At 37.6% G+C, this 20451-nt stretch overlaps 2 protein-coding genes across 14 annotated transcripts in view; both read left to right on the top strand.

Annotated features, from left to right (window-relative positions):
• LOC122656806 (FACT complex subunit SSRP1) overlaps positions 1–16438 on the top strand; it is a 41757-nt gene extending 25319 nt beyond the window's left edge. For 2 of the 3 annotated variants that reach the window (XM_043851458.1, XM_043851459.1), the window contains 16 exons: positions 958–1029; positions 1893–2078; positions 3016–3121; positions 3765–3901; positions 4201–4284; positions 4376–4470; positions 4633–4741; positions 4962–5048; positions 5148–5240; positions 5376–5573; positions 5699–5844; positions 5928–6072; positions 6416–6514; positions 6609–6791; positions 7060–7138; positions 7796–7998. In XM_043851458.1, coding sequence (XP_043707393.1) covers positions 976–1029; positions 1893–2078; positions 3016–3121; positions 3765–3901; positions 4201–4284; positions 4376–4470; positions 4633–4741; positions 4962–5048; positions 5148–5240; positions 5376–5573; positions 5699–5844; positions 5928–6072; positions 6416–6514; positions 6609–6791; positions 7060–7138; positions 7796–7917 — 1923 coding nt within the window. In that variant the 5' untranslated portion in view covers positions 958–975 and the 3' untranslated portion in view covers positions 7918–7998. Of the gene's footprint in view, positions 1–791; positions 1030–1892; positions 2079–3015; positions 3122–3764; positions 3902–4200; positions 4285–4375; positions 4471–4632; positions 4742–4961; positions 5049–5147; positions 5241–5375; positions 5574–5698; positions 5845–5927; positions 6073–6415; positions 6515–6608; positions 6792–7059; positions 7187–7795; positions 7999–16425 lie in introns of those variants that run through there. The other variant, XM_043851460.1, reaches the window with a different exon arrangement.
• On the top strand, positions 11496–19825 carry LOC122656807 (isochorismate synthase, chloroplastic-like). 11 transcript variants are annotated; one of them, XR_006332172.1, is made up of 16 exons: positions 11496–11671; positions 11898–12098; positions 13379–13614; positions 13710–13827; positions 13960–14076; positions 14190–14336; positions 14461–14535; positions 14634–14702; positions 16554–16672; positions 16801–16858; positions 17074–17184; positions 17738–17822; positions 18522–18619; positions 18763–18855; positions 19025–19116; positions 19589–19706. XR_006332172.1 is itself a non-coding variant. In XM_043851467.1 (16 exons), the coding sequence occupies exons 1-15, from the start codon at positions 11555–11557 to the stop codon at positions 19061–19063; spliced, it is 1683 nt and encodes a 560-aa protein (XP_043707402.1). In that variant the 5' UTR covers positions 11496–11554; the 3' UTR covers positions 19064–19102; positions 19589–19719. The 11 variants fall into 11 exon arrangements, 7 of the variants coding, with proteins under 7 accessions (XP_043707402.1, XP_043707403.1, XP_043707398.1 ...); XR_006332171.1 differs by lacking the exon at positions 19589–19706 and adding an exon at positions 19360–19374 and having other exon boundaries at positions 19025–19307; XM_043851467.1 differs by having other exon boundaries at positions 19025–19102; positions 19589–19719.
• The last annotated feature ends 626 nt before the right edge of the window (positions 19826–20451 follow it).

The raw sequence follows: 20451 nt of genomic DNA, 5'->3' as shown, positions 1-20451 counted from the left end.
TTCAATCAGAAATGAGATCCCATGATTGAAGAAGATTCTTAATTCAAGTGAATTCTAGGTCTCTCTGGCATCTGAATTAAGTGTCACTCGGCCTTGATGGTCTCTTACTTCAACCTAATATCTTTGGCAAGATTGGCTGCTCTCCAACCTCTACTATCTAATATTAGAATGACGATTATCCATTGTTTTAGGGAATCCAATCGTGTGGCAGATTTTTTATCCAAGGAAGTTGCAACTTTAGGTATATCCGACTTTGTCAATAATTTTCCTTATCATATAAAGGAAGAGATCATAAAGGATTATCTAGGACTGCCCAGATATCACTTTATTAATTAGTTTATTTCCCTTTTGTGGTAGGTCGGTCCTGTTGATGGCAATGTTGAAGGTGGTGGGGTTCGACCTTCTTTCTTTTTGTTCTTGTATCTCTCATTTTTTGTAATTCTTTCTGATCGTTAGTGAAAAAAAAAAAAAAGAGAAAAAAAAAAGGGAAAAGATTCTCTTAGACGACACGATAAATTATGCTTACACCTTTGTGTTTCTCTCTTTCCTCCTCACATGAATGGCCTTCCTACTCTCCAATGAGTGATACTATTTTATCACATTTCATTGGTATGTTCCCACTTTCTTAGAGGACTGCTCCTATAAAGAAAAATCCGATTTCAAAATGCATTCTAAGAAGATATACCAAACACAGCCTAGACCTATGTGCCGCAACCCTGAACAAAGGCACTATGGGTCTATGCACTTCACGGATACTTTTAAATGGCGGCAAACTTCCCTGTGAAACTCATAACTTGTCTTGGGATTCTTTCGCGCCATAAGCTCTATGCGCAATACGCACCAAGCTAGTCTCGAGTCTCAACCTATATAACCGTCTCCCGTTCCCTGTTTCGGGTCTATATTTTATTTTTCTGTAATTTGTGAGCAGTCTGTCTCCGTTGGTGTTCGTATTGAAGTTCTCTGAGACTTTCAATAATGACGGATGGTCATCTCTTCAGTAACATCCTTCTTGGTGGTCGTGGTGGCACGGTGAGCTCTTTCTCTCTCCGTTTGTACATCCTTGGGGTTTCCGCTATTCTAGTTTCTACCTGAATGGTTTGTGTTTTTTAAAAAAAAAAAAAATTCGGTTCGATTGGTTTTTGAAACCCTATTATCTGCCATTGTAAAGTTCCTAGAGCTTCTTCACTGAGATGTGAGTTGATCAGGGATTGCAGAGTTGAAACATTTTCAATTCTTGGGCTTGGGTGCTGGAGATTGCGTATCTGCTCTGCATTGCTAGGGTTTTCTTTTGTTCCCGTATTGGTTTTACTAGTAATGGGAGACTCGAATTAGTTTGGAGGCTTGTTTTAGCTTCTTAGGGTTTTCGAATTTTGATTTTTTTATCCCCAGTTCTATGTTGTATATATTGGAATTTGGGAAGAATCGAAATTCATAACCCTTTGAATTCGAATGTTGACCACGAATCATAAGATTGTAGCGACACACCACATGCCACGACGAACTTCCTTTTTTTTGGGACGGGGGGGGGGGGGGGGGTTGGGTTTGGTCGCCGTCGGTGTCTATGGGTGCTTGAAACCGTAATCCTCAGCGTGTGGAAGAAAGCTTTCTTCATCTCCCCCCCCCCCCAACCCAAAAAAAAAAAAAAAAAAAAAAACGAAAGGAAAAAAGGTTGAACTTTGAGACTTAATTGCCAAAATGGAAGAAAGTTGTGGGAACACTTTAGCTTTCTAGGGCTTCAGATTTTATTATTTCTCTACGGTTACAGTATATTTACTGAAAAATTGTAGACTTTCTGTTTCAAGACTTTTCTTTGGTTTCCTATTACGGTCATTCTCGGGCTCCTCATGGAACCAAAACTTATGATTTTTTTGAAAAAATGATGGGAACTGCAGAACCCTGGGCAGCTGAGGGTTCATTCTGGAGGGATTATATGGAAGAAGCAGGGAGGTGGGAAGGCTGTTGAAGTTGACAAGGCGGACATTGTTGGTCTGACCTGGATGAAGGTCCCTAGAACTTATCAGCTTGGGGTTCGGATTAAGGATGGTCTTTACTACAAGTTCACAGGTTTCCGAGACCCGGTAATTCATCCATCTTACTCACATGCAGACACACACACACACACAACACTTGCTGGTGTTGAATATTTAATGTTGGTGATGGCTTTTTGTAACTTGTCCTGTGAAGTAGGGTTTTGATTAACTACTTGAAGAGAGTAAGATCCATTTGTGATAAATTATGGAAATTATTAACGTCTCTCTGTCTTTGTGAAAGAGTCTTTACTTTGTTCTCTTGCCACCCAAAAAGAATTCTCTCACTCTCTGAAATGGATTTCTGGGTGAACTTGAATGGCTGAAGCTTGAAAGTCAATTAGAGTGTTTCCAGATGTTTCTTGGATTTTGTATGAAGCATCTATTTGATGGATGTGGTTTCCTTTCTCAACTGACCTGATTGGAAATTTCGTCTACATGGCGTTGTCAAACTTGAACCTTTGATTTATGTTCTGATCAATTTCTTTATGCAGTCTGTCTGGGTTGCAGGATTTTGTTTTCATTTATTTTATGTGCATTTTATTTATTCGTTTACTTCCTGTATATTTGTTTGCTTCATTACTCATTTACCATTGAGACTTGGTATCTCCGCAATATGTTTTTGAATTGTTCCATGGGCTTCAGGGCTATTCTGAGATGATGTATTCTGCTTATGCCATGAGAAAAGTTCAACTAATGCCACTCTTCTGAATATCTCTTCGTGTTCGGCTTAATGCAACTACCAATGTTTACTATGCCCAATCTTCATTGGAAATATTTGATAGATAAATGATGAGTTGCATGGGAAATATTTTAACCAATACTGACACCCTCCCTAAGTGCGAGTTTTCTACTCTCAATGGACCAGAGTTTTTCTGACATCCAATTCTTTTTTACTTGCTCATTCTTTTCTTCAGTGTGTTTCTGACATCCAGTTCTTGTTTACTTGCTCATTATTTTCTTCTGGATGATCTGTTCTTATATGTAGGATGTTAGTAGCTTGACGAACTTCATTCAAAACTCTATTGGAGTAACACCTGAAGAGAAGCAACTTTCTGTTAGTGGCCGGAATTGGGGAGAAATTGATCTGAATGGTTAGCGACCTTTTTCCTCTTAATGCTTGTATGCTTATTAGTTTCGATCTTCTCTTGCTTACTTTCTTAACCATTCTACTCAGAGAACTACATCCTTTCCCCAAAATATCTGAATGGTTAGTGTAGTGACCTTTGCTTGCTTGTTTGTTTAAATAGTTAGCATAACATAACCCCAAACAATCTCTTGGGAGGACTTGTACTCGGTGTTATGCTTACCCTTTGATGTTGGCATATGTAGGGGGAGGGGTTTCCTCTGGCTCCAAAATCCCTTTCCATTTTCACTCCTTCACATGTGTTGATTATGGAATGAATTTTACTTGGTGTGTAATCTTGGTTCTTGTTGAGGTTGAATATTATGGTGTTTTTCTGCCATCAGCTTCTAGTGTTCTGTTTCCCTTCTGAGGTAAGTAAATAAAGAAATAAGTAATCAATTAAGGAAAGAAAAAAAAAGGAAAAAAAAATGAAGGAAAAGAGCATTTTATGGTTTTAGAAGTTGATCAACTTGCAGTGAGAAGTACTTGGGTGTTTATGATTTGCAAAGTTAACATGTTAGTTTAACAGATTTGGTGCCTTTTTTTTTTAAACTTCAATTGGGTCTGTTAAGTTTTTTTGTATTTTCTCAAAGCTATCTTGTGCATTGCAGGAAATATGCTGACTTTTCTGGTAGGTGCCAAACAGGCATTTGAAATATCTTTAGCAGATGTCTCCCAAACACAACTTCAAGGAAAAAATGAAGTTTCCTTGGAGTTCCATTTGGATGATACAACTGGGGCTAATGAGGTGAGTTGTTGTTTTTTGTTTAACCACCTTGTAGCTTTAAGTTTTCTGTTTCTCATGAATGGGTATCTGCCTGGTGCAGCCCTCCTTCCCCTTCTGTTGTCCTTTATTTCTCTAAGGGTCTATTGTACTAGCTGAGATGGACGTCTAGGTTGTCATGTCAGTCTAGGTTTAAGCAAGTATAATGGTTTGATTCTGGCATAAGATGTCTCTTCCTCCTACAGAGTCAATATAAGATACCATTTAGGTTTTCCTTTAGGATTCATTATTCATTTCCGGTTGCATATATATTATGATTGCAGAAAGATTCTTTGGTGGAGATGAGTTTTCATATACCAAATTCCAATACCCAATTTGTTGGTGATGAAAATCGACCTCCAGCACAGGTGAGTATTTTCCTGGGCTTGATCTGATTTGTTTGACTAGGTAAATAGCTGATGTGTAATTACTCATCAGGTAATAACTTATTATTTTTAGGTTTTCCGTGACAAAATTATGTCAATGGCGGATGTTGGTCCTTCGGGCGAAGATGCCGTTGTTACGTTTGACTCGATTGCCATTCTTACACCTAGGTATGTAGTATATTGCTATTCAACTATTTATCTTCAGTCAACCATCATCTGTTCTTGTAGTCCCTGTGATTTCTTCTGCTTAAAAAGTAATGTTTGATTTTCCTACCTGCTTCTTTAGTGCTCTAACTCGTTAAGAAACTGAGGAAACATTTTTTTGTCCAGGGGTCGGTACAGTGTCGAACTACATCTTTCATTCTTGCGACTCCAAGGACAAGCTAACGATTTTAAAATCCAGTACAGCAGTGTTGTTCGCCTTTTTTTACTGCCAAAGGTTAGGTTTTTAGCCCATCTTCTTGAAGCACTGTTGTTGTAGATGTTGAACATTTCTTCACCAAATTAGGTCAAGCATATTGGTCCTTTTTTGTGCTTGAACAAACTGATTTGTTTGCAGCTTTTCTCTTCTCTAGTATGATCGCTTCTGGGTGTTTTGTAGAGTCTGGAATTTTCTTTTAATTGTTTGGAGGCACTAACCCTATTTTTTTTATGCACAGTCTAATCAACCACATACCTTTGTTGTTGTTACACTTGACCCACCAATCCGTAAAGGTCAAACATTGTATCCACATATTGTATTACAGGTAAATATTATTACTTCTGCTGGTTCAATCTTAACTTACTATTTTTTAATATATTTCTATGCTGACTTTTCCTTTTTCTTGCTCTGCCTTGTGTTACAGTTTGAGACAGATAATGTGGTTGAGAGTCAGCTGTCAATGAATGAAGATCTCTTGAATACAAAGTATAAGGATAAGTTAGAACTTTCATATAAGGTAATATATATTTTGTACTCATGATCTTTATTTATATATGTATCCTGTCATTGGACTTTAATCTGTTGGAACTCTAGTCTTGACTTTATGTATTTCATCTACATGCATGATCATTCTATTTTTGTGGAAACTCAGGGGCTCATCCATGAAGTCTTCACTATGATATTACGTGGCTTATCTGGTGCCAAGGTTACTAGACCCGGTAAATTCCGGAGTTGTCAAGGTGGTTATGCAGTGAAGTCTTCATTGAAAGCTGAAGATGGGGTCTTATATCCACTAGAGAAAAGCTTCTTCTTTCTACCTAAACCTCCTACTCTCATTCTCCATGATGAGGTATTGTTCCTCTTACTAACAAAGACATTTATTAGATATCATTTATCTATGACGGACAACATTAAAATTTTGATAATATCCAAATGGAGGTCCAACACCACAACCATTTTCTTTTGTTTTTATAGATTGATTATGTTGAATTTGAGCGGCATGGTGCTGGTGGTACAAGTATGCACTACTTTGATCTTCTTGTGAAGCTCAAGAGTGAGCAGGAACATCTTTTTAGGAACATCCAGAGAAATGAATACCATAATCTTTTTGACTTCATTAGGTGGGTCTCTGTGAACCATACACAAGAACCATAATAACATGTATTAATTGACCTAATCAGAAGTCATTGATTTGTTTGTGCAGTGGCAAGGGTTTGAAAATATTGAACCTTGGGGATCTCAAAGTTACTGATGGTGTTGCTGCTGTTCTTGGGGATGAGGATGATGATGCTGTTGATCCACATCTTGAGCGGATTAGGAATGCAGCTGGTGGTGAGAGTGATGAAGAGGTAAACCTCAGCTGGCTTGCATGTAGATGGCCCTATAGTAATTTTACAAATTTTTTCATTAATGATTTGATGACTTATATTATCTCAGGAGGAACTAGATTAGAAACTTAATTACCTGTGAGATCTTTAATGCGTAGAGTAAATTTCTGATCTCTGTGTGTGTGTGTGTGTGAAGCCCTTGAAATTTTTTTTTAGGGTTTGAAATTTCTCTAAACTCTCTGTGTGAAGCCCTTGAATAAATTTTTTAAGGCTTTGAAATTTCTCTAAATTTTTTATTTATGTACTTAAAATGTAATGTGACCCTATGTTTCCCTCATCTATTTTGTTTTTCCAATGTCAATAGGATGAAGATTTTGTTGCAGAGAAGGATGATGGAGGCTCTCCAACTGATGATTCTGGGGGGGAGGATTCTGATGCTAGTGAAAGTGGTGATGAAAAAGAGGTATAAATGATTTGCTTCTCTTTGGTGTACACACACACACACACACACACTCCTAGCCTCATAAAATGATCTGATATTTTTTTTCTGATTTCAGAAGCCTGCCAAAAAGGAGGCCAAGCAAGATCCTTCCGCTTCAAAGGCATCTTCATCTAAGAGGAAATCCAAGGATGGAGATGAAAATGGTGTGAAAAAGAGAAAACAGAAGAAGAAAAAAGATCCAAATTTGCCAAAAAGGGCAATGTCTGGCTTCATGTTTTTCTCACAAATGGAGAGAGAAGTAAGTCATCTTAAATAAGTTGTTTATCTGCTGCTTGTTTGGGTTGATTCTTAAGTTCTGCATTAATGCCTAAAAGATGTTATCCTGTCCGTTATGATGGGATTGCTGTTCATTTATTATCTTTTTTGTTAGTAAGGCGAAACCATCTGCCTCCGAAGCTCATTCCTTTTTGAAAATTTCTTAATCATTTCTTGTGTTTCTTTGGTGTATTGTTCTATTTGTATAATTTTTATGGACATTTATGACCCATTTGATTTTATTTTTGCAGAACATAAAGAAAGATAATCCTGGAATACCATTTACTGACGTGGCAAGAGTTCTTGGAGAAAGGTGGAAAAAGATGACAGGTATACTATTTTTAATCATACCTTCTGCTTAGTTCATTAATTGCTCAGGTCAACATTTGGGCTCTATTTGGATGGTTGAAGTCGAAACTCCTTTCATTTTTGGAGGTATGTTTAATAAGTTAAGATGATATTTAGCTTCAGATGCTAGACAAGGTTCTAAGTTTGGATCCCCCCATCCCTACCCACCCACCCACACCTGAGATAAAACTGGGTGTAATCCCCTATCATCTTGATCTCCTCCATCTGATCAAATGTAAGATTGAGATTTTGACACTGTAAATTAAGGTTTTCTTTAAAACTAGGGTTGGGTTCCTGTGCCTTTGTACCAATTTTTTTTAAATTTATACTCGGGGGGGGAAAAACATCTTAGAGAAACATGGAAGCATGCAATGGTTACTTCGATCTCTTAGATTTACATATGAATTTTGACTTAGAATCAATAGTGCTATATGAGAAGCATAGTTATCAGATCCATTTCAAGTCATTCCTCTCTCCTCCCCCCCCCCCCCCAAGACAAAAAATGGTGTGACTTAATCAACCTTCCATTTAGGGTGTTTCCATTCACTTTTTATTTTGTCATCGCCTATAGGAATTGCCACACTGCTGCTTTATAATGACCATCTTTGCTTAATTTGTGTTGAAAATTTGTTCCTACAGCTGAAGAGAAAGAGCCCTATGAAGCAAAGGCTCGGGTGGATCAGAAGCGCTACAAGGATGCCATGGCTGACTACAAGAACCCTACAAACATAGATTCAGGGAACGAATCTGATACTGAGTAGTCTAGCAAAAATGTAGCCTTATTTTATGGATAAACATATAATGGCATGTGGTAATTTTGATGCTTCAATCTATGTTTTGGTCGACTACAATGTGTAGGATGATTCCAGAAGTTAAGGGAGTTTGTTGGCCATGGAGCTATTTCAGTACTTTGTTTAACATACAATTATGTATTAACTTGGAATGATTTGTACTTAGAATTGTTGATAATGGGTTTATGGGGTTTGCACACAATCTTGCTTTGAAGGTTTTTTCAGACATTTTGTACTACTGGGAGGAATAATAATTCCATTTACATGGTGTGTTGTTTTAGACCACTCGCTTGGTTAGTGGAGCAGAAAACATTTTGCCATGTGCATGGTTGTCAAGGTCGTTTAGCGTCCATGCGGATTTTCTATGGTCTAGACGACTACCACCTTAGTGGTAAAGAATGCATTAATGGTAACCTTTATTTATGCCAAACATCATTTAAGTAAATGAAACATATACTTAAGATATTATTCATAAATAAACAAATACTCTCCTATTTGAATCTAGATGGTTAAAACATAATTAGTTTTCCCACGGTAGTGAACTTTTCAACCTTTTAATGTTGAGGTTTTACTCAAGTCTAAATATTCCATAGATCTTAATAATTAATATGGTAAAACATTAATAAAAACCAAAAGAGCGGTATACTATTTATTTATTTTGATAGTTAAAAACATACTTCCTTTCAGAACAAAAATATTTTCATTCAGAACGATTTTGACAGCGTTCATGCACACCAAATAAGGTTTGATTGTAACATAATCTTTTAAATCTAAATCAGATTTAAGTAAACTTAGATTTGTTGGAAAATTGGTTTTATATTCTTATCCTAATACAAAATGTTTCATTCTAAAATAAAATCATTTGACCAGTCAAACTTCTTAGATAGTAAGAATTTTTTTTTAGATCGAGAGCAATTTAATTACTTATAGATAAGATCATATTTTTTTAAAATAATATAAACCAAATGTGAGACTAGGTATACTAGGACAATGACCAATTCCAAGAACAATATAAATCAAATGTATATTATGATTATTTCAAACTTCCAATAATTTGTGCTTCACTTCTGTTGTCTTCAGGTTCTACGTTGATTTTTGATGACTTGATGTGGTTTAATATTTATTTTTGATGATTTGATATGAGTTTATGTTAATTTTTTTATGACTTGATGTGACTTAATGTTGTTTTTTGATGATAGAAGGTATATATTTATACTAAATAATGTTGAAAAAGAGGAAAAATAAAAAGTAACACACAGGCATTGCCTAGGAGGGCGTGTCTTGTCGCTTAAGCACTTAGACACCCCTCCATTGCCTTAACTATGACCATGTGTAAGGATTAAAGATATCATTCATAATGTTTTGGCATTATGAAGGGGTACTTTTTTTAGCCCAAACAACATGACATTCTTTTCATAATGTCCATATTATATTGGCATTTAACACATGCCAACGGGGAGGGAAAGAGTGCATTTTGGTGGGTGTTGGTTTGTCATATTAGGAAGAAACGTTATTATTAAGGAGAGAGAGAGAGAGGAAGAATGTATCAATGATTGTGAGAGAGCATGTACTGTAGGCGGTGTGCCCACCCTTTCCGATGATGTAATAACTATCCCTTTGTTAAGTAATATCTTTCAAATTTGCATTATTTTGTATAACCCATGTAGAAAGGGTATTCTTTACGATCCAAAGGCCCAAATAACTATCACATGGTAGTTTGGATGAGGTCCAAAATTTGTGCTTAGGCACAATTCAATTTCGCTGCTCATATGTTAAATTTTAGCATAGGCCAATAAAATTTTGAAGATTCAAGACCAGTAGATCATGTGGACAAGAAGACCGTTGATTGGAGTATCATACCAATATAAATGAGAGTATTTTGATAGGTGTCGGTTATAAAATTTGACAGGTGACTAATTTAGACTATGTATGTACTCTCTGCCCAACTGTTAAATATGCCACATCATTATTCCACATGGCACAATAAAGGTGGGTCATAGAGGAAGCCCATCACTTATATTTTGGCCTTTAATGTTTTTTTTTTGGGTAGAATATGAACTTATTTATTGAAAAAGCATGTAAAATGCAAGGTGTCTGAGTTACAAACTTCAGATAACCAAGGAGTGGTTAAAGGCCAAGATGTCTCATACGTACAAAACAAGGCCATCCAAGCTAGGGAGTCAGCCACACTATTAATCTCCTTGAGAATATAGATGAATATAACAGAATCAAAATAAGAATAGACAAAGCTGTTAATATCTTCAACCAATGGAACCACCTCAAAAGGAAGCAAGAGAGGATTTTTGCCTTTAAATTAAATCTGTGAATTTAGGGGGGAGGGGGGTTTCCTAGATTGTTGAGGTAGAAACAAATTCCTACCATGTCGTTTTTGGCTGGAATCATGTGGATGGGAAGACCTCAATGTCCCGTCATCACATGTTAAGTTCCAGCCTCTTTCAAGTTTAAAGTACCAAAACAAAGAATTGATATAAAAAAGAGAGAAATGTAGTGATCGAAGTATCAATCGTTGTATATAGAAATACACATGAATGCATGTTAAGTAATTGAAGGGTATTTGATTATAGGTTAGAGGTATTGGCATGGCCTACATCAACACTCCTATCTTTTTCCGGATCAAAGCACATGGGAGCATTAATGACATAGCTCACACTATTTTTTTTCTTCCTTTTAGTTAGATTAAGTTTTGAGATTTAATATGTGGCTAATTTTTTTTTTTTGGGTAGGATATGTGGTTAATTCAGACTATGTCCAATGGTCGAAATGGCCATATCATCACATCATCGTCGCCTTCCCATGTGGTATGAATAGGTGTGCTAGGGAACCCCGGAATGAAAAAGCATAAGCCTTGCTTTGAATGGAGCTATATTCTGACCCAATAAGAGATGGGAGACTTGGAAAGAGAAGCCTGTCTGAGAACATGGTTCCTATGCTCAAACACAACCCTCCATATAACAACCATCCCACCCCTATTAAAGGTGGAAATTCCACCCCTATTGATGCTTCCAAGCACTCCCATTGGCCCTGCGTTGGCGTAGGGGCCATGGGACAGAGTTTTCTCTCCTCCAGGTTCCAACCCCCGAAAATATATATAATGAAAAAGATCTCTTCCTATGGTGTTCCCCATATATATATATATATATATATATATATATATATATATATATATATATATATATATATATATATATATATATATATATATATATATATAGGGAGAATGTTCTCTGTGCCGCAGTGCAACCTGCGCCTAAGCACATGGGCAGCCTATGCAGGGGCAGGGTGATCATTGCGCCCACCCCTATGTGCCTGGGTGCAGGCTGCGCTGCAACACAGAGAACACCGCCCCATATATATATATTTTTGATAAGGCCCATATATATATATACAAAATAAAAAAAATAACTTGAGGAAAGGACAGAAGCTCAAATAGCAAAAAAAGACATGTAAGGAGATAGCCAAGGTCTCCATTGCAGCCCACTAGAAAGTCGAAACTTGCTCTGGAGTCCAGAGTATACTCTTCCTCCGTCTGTGACTCTCTTCTGCAAGTACGTGAGAGCGTGTGTGTGTGGAGGAGTAGGTGTCTCTCATGGCAGCGGCAGCTCGATCCATTGTAGGGTTAACGGCTCCGGAGCTAGTCATGAAGTGTTGTTTCTCAGCCTCTCCAGTTTCAACACGTTACTCTGTTCCTTCACCTCCTCATCAAGTAAGCATTAAACAACCCATTTCTTGTCCTCTTCAATTGCTATCCCCCCTCTTTCTCCTTCTACCCTTTCTTCCTTTCATCTGTATTTCATCAATTTCTCTCTCTCCAAATCTAAATGGCAATGGAATGTGAATTACTGTTATTCATTTCTAATTTCCTTATCTGTGCATATATGAAGAGATTTTGAATTTCACCAACTGGGTTTTGTATTGAACTGTTGTTTTAGAGATATGATCAGAATAATAATGGATTTTTGCTGACCATGAACGGGTGCGAGGGAGACCCAAGAACCCCTGTTGGAACAATCGAGACTCGCACTTTCCTAGCCGTTCCAACCCCTGCATTGGCCATGGATCACCTCAACTCGGCCATATCCGAGTTAAAATCCGATCCTCCTACTTCTACTTCCGGAATTATCCGTCTCCAGGTACTATTTTCCCTCTCTTCTTCGTCCCTGCTCTTCTGGGGAGAGTTCTTTCTCTTTCTCTTTCTCTTTCTCTTTCTCTTCAGTTTACTGCCTTATCAGTTATCACCTCATTAAAGTTAAACTCAAATCATTTAATTAAACAAAGTTAATAATAGTTAATTAGTGATAACAGTCGGTTTTCTGCACTCATCATCATTCGTAAGAAATAGTAAAAGTCCAAAATTGCCCTTATGTTATGGTCACTTGGCAGGTTCAAATTTGTCCACGTTTTTGATTGAGATAGAACCACATAAACACCCCTCTTGTTCGATGTCTTATCCGGATTCACAGCTTTCGAAGGTCTTCAAAAGATCCTGTTTCCAGAATCCGGATTGGCTTGCTATCTCATATGCTCATCCACTCTGACCTCTCTCATCGTATCCTATCTGCTATTCGGATTACTATCCGGATTTCTGGATTAGGATTGGACGGTGGCTCCTCAGTCATCGTTCTCATGTCCGCTTGGGGTCCATCAGGCTTTTTAAATTCAATCAATGGCCCACGAATATTTCTCCTCTCAGGTTCCCTGTATGATCAGATTCGTAGGTTCCTCTCATAGGGAGGGCGGAAATGACGACCTCATCCCAGCCGGGCAGTGTGTTCGGGCAGGGGGTGAGATCGTCATTTCCAGTCCCCTATGAGAGGAACCTACGAATCTGACCGAGAAGGGAACCTAAGTGGAGTTAGATTCCATCTAAACATTGCAGAGAAGTTGCGGCTTTGTTTAGTGGGTTGTGATACACCACGATAGGCTTTGTTAATTTCACTATTCAATGGGCGATCAGGGCCAATCAAGACCGGGTCAAACCGAGCTTGGAAAAACCTTGTCAGGATTAGGCTGTATTGAGAGTATATTTGACCCCAACAGGGTCGGGCTGGGCTTGGGTTTAAATTGAGGCTCTTAGGGTTGGGCTAGGGTTAAGGCCAAGCCCGGCCATTGACATTCCAGTGGCTGTGACTATATCTCAGATTCTAGGTCGGACGGCCAGACAACTACAAGTCTACTTAGACAGTTGGGCTTGGCCGCTTGGGTCCCACGCTACCCTGTTTCCCGATGTGATCATTCCCGCGCTGATCGTATTTTGAAGTAGTTTTCTGTTTCAGAAACCCATTTAAAGTAGCGAGTTAACCATAATTTTTACAAACCGATTCATCTTTTCACTGCTCATATCATCGAATCTTGAATTCTGAAAGAAGAAAACAATACCAATTGTTCAATCTAAGATGTACCGGATCTTTAGGTCCCAATTCTTGAGCAGTTCAAAGCCATCGGTTGGCTCCATGCGCAGCACCAACTTCCTCGTTGTTACTTCTCTGCCAGAAGTCAGAGCTCCAAGCTCGATCTCTTCTCCGACTCCACCAATGGGGAGTGCCAGAGTTCTGAGAAGAAGTTGGTTAGTATCGCTGGTGTGGGATCCGCAGTCTACTTCCGGGACTTACATCCCTTCTCGAAGGATGATTGGAAGTGTATAAAGAGGTATCACAAATTAGATTTATTTTTATATATTTTGCTTTCATGACTTGTAATTCTGATATGAATTTCTGCTATTTCTTTTCGTTTAATGATGAAAGGTTCCTCTCTAAGGATTGCCCATTGATTCGTGCTTATGGGGCTATCCGGTTTGATGCAATGGCTAATATTTCTCACGAATGGGAAGGTTTTGGTTCATTTTACTTTATGATTCCTCAGGTAGCCCTAACTGCTGTTTTGTATTTCAGTTTTTAAAGCAGTTTCTGATTTCACAATACTTGAAGAACAATAATTTCAGTTTATTTTTCAACTTGGTATTTAAAATACGTGTTGCAAGGACCTAAATGACAGGTTGAGTTTGATGAGCTTGAAGGAAGTTCCATTCTTGCTATAAATATTGCTTGGGACGAAACATTCTTGTGGTCTTGGAGAAAAGCAGTAGATTTGCTTCAAGCTACGATGTGCCAGGTCCTGACCTGATGATGGATACCAGTTAATTAATCATGTCTTCAGCATATTTCTGAATTGAAATGGCTTAATTTACGTGGATCCTTTCTCTGTTTTTATCTTTGATAATTCAGGTCTCTTCTGTTGTTGCCAAATTACAAACAGAAGTCCCAATAGCATTCATCCTTCACAACAATCACATTCCCAGGAAGGCTTCTTGGGATGTCACTGTAAACAGAGCTTTACAAATGATAAACAGAAGTGGTTCAGGACTAACGAAGGTAGTGGAGTAAACTCTCTCTTTCATTTGCATGTTCTGTTTTTCTAACACATCATGTAATACCCCAAGGCTTTCCAGACTCTCATTGCATAATTGGATTCCTTAAATTTGTGATGAAAATTTAGGTTGTACTTGCACGCAGTACTAGAGTGGTTGGTAATAATGATATTGATCCTCTAGCATGGTTAGCTTGTTTACAGGTACTGTTTTCTTTATCCTATTTCATATTCAACAATCATTCTCTATGTGGAGTTCAGATTCAATTTAAAATTCTGTACGTCCAATGAAATATGTGCAGGTGGAAGGACAAAATGCCTATCAATTTTGTATTCAGCCACCTGATGCACCGGCATTTATTGGAAACACTGTATGTGTAATCAGATGTCAGGAAATATATGCCCTCCTTGCATAGACTCGCATGCTTTTGTTATTTGCAATGGAACAATTGCACTTTGTTGCTCTTTTTTACTTGCAATTTCTGCTGATATTTTCAACTGAAATATTTGTTGTTATGGTCTTCAATGACCAAGTCTGGAAAGTATTCTAAGGTCCATCAATAGAGAACATATATCCCAGTGTAATTTCAAGCAGTCCTAAGGCACAATGCAATAATCCTTTGACCCATTTTATTGCCTAATTTAACATCTTGATATTTTAGGGAAAAATATTTGGTGTTTAAATCCCAAAAGAATGGTTCCAATGACTAGATGGCTCTTATTACTTATTAGGTACAACTTCCAAGATGATCCACAGTGAATCACTTCACTGAAAGTCTGAAACTGACATATGAAATGAAAGAACACCAATTGATAGTTATATCTTATTCAGAACCTCTGCCTGCTATGTTGTGACTTCAATGTTGTACCTAAATCCCAAGAAATCTGTGGTCCAAACACTAATTGATCAAGGGAACAACCTTTTAGATTTTGTTCCACTGGAGATTTTGAGCACTTGCAATTTTTCTTGTTATTCATAATTTATACTTGGGCTCCTAGGTATTAGTGTTACTGATGGATCTACACTTATTTTAATGGATTCGCTGATTAAATAGAGAATTTTGCTACTATATGTAAACCTAAGGTTATTATTTTACCTTACTCTGTTCCAAACAAGAGACTTAACCATCAGCGTAGTTCGAGTACGGAGTATCCATAGCATGACATTTACACTGCCAACATGAATGTTGGTTATGAACCATGGAAGAGAAGTGCTTCTCTGGTGGAAAAAATAAGATATAGTCAGTGGATTCTTTATTTCGTAGCATTGTGTTGATACCACGGCTTTGGTTCTGGAGCTGATCTAACCCAATTATCATCAACTGAAAACCAGCACAACATACATTGACCAACCCCCCCCCCCCTCCCAAAAAAAAAAAGCCTCAAATAAGATGGGAAAGATACAGACGCGGCCTGCAATGTCGATGTGGAGATAACAATAGTTAAAGCTAGCCATAGAATGGCTCCTCTGATTGCCAGATTGGTAAAAGTTGTGTCTTGCTACCAGAAATTTGGCCTGGAATCCATCCTTACTCATTTGTGTACTGAACCAACCATCCAGAAAAATGTAATGAAGTTTGTAATTCAAAGATGCTGGCCTAATGTCTATTTTCCTGTAATACTTGACTGAAAAATTCACTCGAACTTGAGGAGCAAAGCAGGGACATAACATTAGGGTGGAAACTACAGGGTTAAGAATCTAAAATTATAAATTGTAGTCAGTAAACCTTCCACGCTTTTGAGAATACTTCTAATGAAACTGTCTTGTTACCAGTCATGCCCATTTGTAAAAATCTTGATAAACTCCGTTGTGATTTTTCCTGTATCATTACATATGCTGTTCAGTTATGCTTTCTTTTTGTCTTGTTCATGATTCAATATTTCTAATACAAAAGTAGGATATATTTTTCTTAATAATTGGAGTACTTGTTGTGAGAGCTTCATTTTTGCAAAAGACATTGCTAATATGTACAATAGGTAGATTGTACAAACATGGAAACATCTTCTAGTCTTCCTTTCCCTGCCATCTTTGATGGAAGTTTCTGTAGATTAGAATTTTCTTATGTATGGCAAGTATAGACAGTTATGAACTAGATGTTGCATGTTGTAAGATATTTTGTAAATAATGGGATAATACTGCTGAAATATGTTCAATAGAAATCAAATTTGAGCTTTGATTAAGTGACTGCCCTAAGTAATTACTTGTCTGAACATTTTAATAGCCAGAGCAACTATTTCATCGGAAAAACTGTAGCGTTTGCAGTGAGGCTTTAGCTGGAACTCGTGCAAGAGGTGCATTGGTGGCTCTAGATCTTCAGATAGAACGTGATTTACTTTCCAGGTTTGTTTTCTATCTTTCAACATACCGAAAATTGGTCTACCAATCAGATATTAGAAATAATTCCATTTGCTTATTCCAAATTAAAAGCCATCCTGAAAAATTTATTGTTGACCCTCTCTTATTTACAGTCCTAAGGACCATGTTGAGTTTATAATTGTACGAGAGAGCATTAGAAGAAAGCTAGAGGCAAGTTGACTTCGATACCCTTCTGCAGACACCTCTAGTTCTGTATATTGTAATGCCAGATGCATGGCAATTTGGTAGTACTTAGGTCCATCTTGTCACATCTTTTATTCGGTGCTACATCTTGTAGTTATTCTATTTTATTGATATTATAGGTAAATTGTTTTGGAAGAAGACCCTTCCATGCCTCTATTCATTTCTGAAAATATGCAGTGCAGGTTATCTGCAATATGGTCTTGGTAGAACCTAAAAAAGCAATTAGAAAATTCCCAAGAGTACAACACCTCTATGCTGGATTGTCAGGCAGGTTAAGAAGTGAAGATGATGAGGTAAACTGTCTCCGGAAAGATGTAGATCTATCTCCTTAAATATCATTGCACGAGTTCTCTTTAATCCATATGCTCAGCCTGTCAATGACTTTCTTACATGGATCTCATATTTTTTCTATTTCTTCCATGTAGAGTTTTTTAGTTTTGAAATTAATTAGGATTCTTGTGTATATGCTCTTGTTAATGTTTAGATTAGATTGTTTCAGAACTATGAGTTTTAGAAAGTTTCATGTTTCTGGAAGTTGTTATTACCAAGGAAGAAGCCCATGGAGCCTTTACATACCTTATAAACAAAACCCTGTGTGGTGAGGGAAGTCTGCAAGAAAATGGAAATTGTAAGAATTCGATTGCAATTCAGAAACTACTAGTCTAATTTTATGTTCTTCTATATTTTTCACCATTGTTTGGCGATATGAAAATAACTAATATTATCTCTCCTGCTTAATTTCCGTCGTGTATAGGATTCTGTTAATTCTTGGCAAGTTTGACTATTGTATCACCTGAACTTTTATTTTGGAATGGTTTTGATATTTGCTTTATTTTATTTTTCCAGTTTGACATCTTGTCTTCTCTTCACCCTACTCCAGCAGTTTGTGGATTTCCAACAGAAGAGGCTCGGCGGTTTATTGCAGAAACTGGTGAGTACAGGAATTGTATTACCTATGATTTACAATACATGCAACAAGAACATAATCGTCGGGCTTAGGCTCGGCGGTTTATTGCAGAAACTGGTGAGTACAGGAATTGTATTACCTATGATTTACAATACATGCAACAAGAACATAATCGTCGGGCTTTTGGTCCTTCTCTTTTCTTTTTTTTTTGGTCCTTCTCAGTCCTAATGTTCAATTGTTTTTTGAGTTCGAAGAACAAAAATTTCAGGGAGGGGGGGGGGGGAAGGAGGCGTCGGATATTTCTTATTCCCCCTCATTCCTCTTTAGTTATCATTGTTGTTCTGTATAATGACTGGTGACTATACAATCTAGGTAGATCCACAGCTCCTGCTGAGGTGTGCAAGTTTCTTTTGAGACCACCTTACAACACAATACTTTAAGTGCATTGATTCTCTTAATAGCTTTGTTTTTCTTGATGAATAGGCTATATGAGATAGATCAGTTTATTCCTGAGCTAATTTAAGGTTGTTTAGGCAAATGGAACCTAAATGTAAGATAATAGCTGGATTCTTTTTGATAAATGGATTCGACGATATGAATTATCACTGTTGCATTTAAAGGTTTTTCAAATTTATGGAACGTAACTGCAAGAAATTCTTTCTGGATGCTATTTCAAGTGAAAGTGTCTTTATCCTTTAATCTCAGTATCTTATTGTTGTTCAGAAATGTTTGATCGTGGAATGTATGCTGGCCCAGTTGGTTGGTTTGGTGGAAGGGAGACTGAATTTGCTGTTGGGATTAGATCCGCCCTGGTAGGAAAGGTTAGATTATTTTCCCCTATTTAAGCACCTTTGGGGATACTTTTAGAATGTCGTGGTTATGTATCACATCCATGAACATTCTTTAGCATTTATGACAGACCTACACATCTTAGATATTTAATGTTGACTAAGTTGGGTGTTAGGGTATTGATGCATTAATTTATGCTGGAGCTGGGATAGTTGAAGGGACTAATTCATCTTTAGAGTGGGAAGAACTGGAATTGAAGACATCCCAGGTCTCTCTCTCTCTCTCTCTCTCTCTCTCTCTCTACGTACTTAATTTTATGTGTACTTATATAATAATATCAATTTAATATAGAGAGCATTCACTTTGTACAATTCTTATATGACCATTGTCTGCGAAAGGCCATGGCCATTTTTTATACTGGTATCTCTTCTTGGCAGTTCTCCAAGTTGATACAGCGTGAGGTGCCTCTCTCTTAGTACAGAAGTGAAAACATGGGGGAAATCGAATGGAAAGGTTAGCAGTTCCGAGTATGGCTTTATGCTTTAAAAACTATTGTTTCAGGATTTTATACATTTCTTCTTTGCTTGGGGGGAGCTTAATTCAATAATGCATAATCTCTAATACCGAATACTTCAAAGTGGCCACAATGCCAGTATACTTGTTCAGTTCTCAGGGTTGTTCAGTAAACTGTTTGATCTTGAATATTCAACTCTCTAAACAGTGTTATGGTGTCTTTGTGCATGTGTGGAACATTTTGTTTATCTGCTTTCAGGTTGTATGACAGGAGTGACCATAGTATTTGTGGCTTTGTACTAGGTCCTGAAGATGTTTCTGGACTTTTTTCAGTTAGTAGTCAGTATCTTAAGATAAGAGAGATAAACTAGATGGTTTAGAAAAAGAAAAATGGAGTGTTCTGTTTCCAGAGTTGCAGCACATTAAGAATTTAAATTTGATCATGTAACCCTTTTGCTTAAAGAGATGAGTTTGCTTGGTGGCAGATAATCACAACAAAGAAAACATAAAGCTCCATCAAAGAGGAAGGCATCCAAATCAATCAGCTTACGTGCATATTCTGGACTGAACCCTCACCATGGTTGGCCCCATTTTATACGGTCTTCAGTCAAACCTCTTATTTTTTTAATTGAATTCATAAACCCTTGTTGGGACATGTTTGATGGCAAGAAGGAATAATTATCAGGGAATAAATTTATACTAGTTACTTTGCTTTTTCACTTGAATCTTGTACCTCCCCCCCCCCCCTCCCTCTCCCCTATCAGTTAAAATACATCCGGATCCATCATCCCCAATGTGCATAGAAGCAGCAGAGCTACTAGCAAGCAAACCGGCTCAGATATATTTTATAAGCAGTAATGGCTGTCACTCTGGGCAAGATGCATGCCAATCATTGTAATGGATGTAAAATGATGAGCCAAGTTGCAAGCTAAGCACTGGATGTTGTGATATGCAGCCTCTTTCGTCGATTCTATGAGAGGAACTGATGAAGTACTAAGTTATGATCGTATAACATGACTCAAGCATTGATATGTGCAGGTGCGTGCAGACTAACAAATCTATGCTCCTTGGAAAACCTTGTATGCCAAACAACAATCTACTCCAGATGATCGAGGCCATCCAAACAAGTGGACCATTTCTGAACGAAAGGTTAGTTCGAGGTGGGGAAGTTATTGTTCTTCGCTCTCAGTTTTCACTTGTTCCAAAGTCTTTATTTCTTTAATGTCCATGGCTCCAAGCCTTTCACCTCTGGCTTTTGGTTTTCACTCTGTAGCCATGGGCTGCACTGGCCTTCAATAATTGAAGGCAGCCCCAAAACTATACATACAATTATCTTGTCGCATGGCCCTTG

This window comes from Telopea speciosissima, chromosome 3, assembly GCF_018873765.1.
Source record: "Telopea speciosissima isolate NSW1024214 ecotype Mountain lineage chromosome 3, Tspe_v1, whole genome shotgun sequence".
Taxonomy (NCBI): domain Eukaryota; kingdom Viridiplantae; phylum Streptophyta; class Magnoliopsida; order Proteales; family Proteaceae; genus Telopea; species Telopea speciosissima.
This window is presented reverse-complemented; position numbering and strand designations above follow the sequence as displayed.

Coding starts and splice junctions, on each gene's coding strand:
- LOC122656807 (XM_043851462.1), top strand. CDS start 11,555: ATGGCAGCGGCAGCTCGATCCATTGTAGGGTTAACGGCTCCGGAGCTA. Junction 14,077..14,189: donor TTCAAGCTACGATGTGCCAG/GTCCTGACCTGA, acceptor TTGATAATTCAG/GTCTCTTCTGTTGTTGCCAA. Junction 17,185..17,737: donor TAAGAAGTGAAGATGATGAG/GTAAACTGTCTC, acceptor TTATTTTTCCAG/TTTGACATCTTGTCTTCTCT.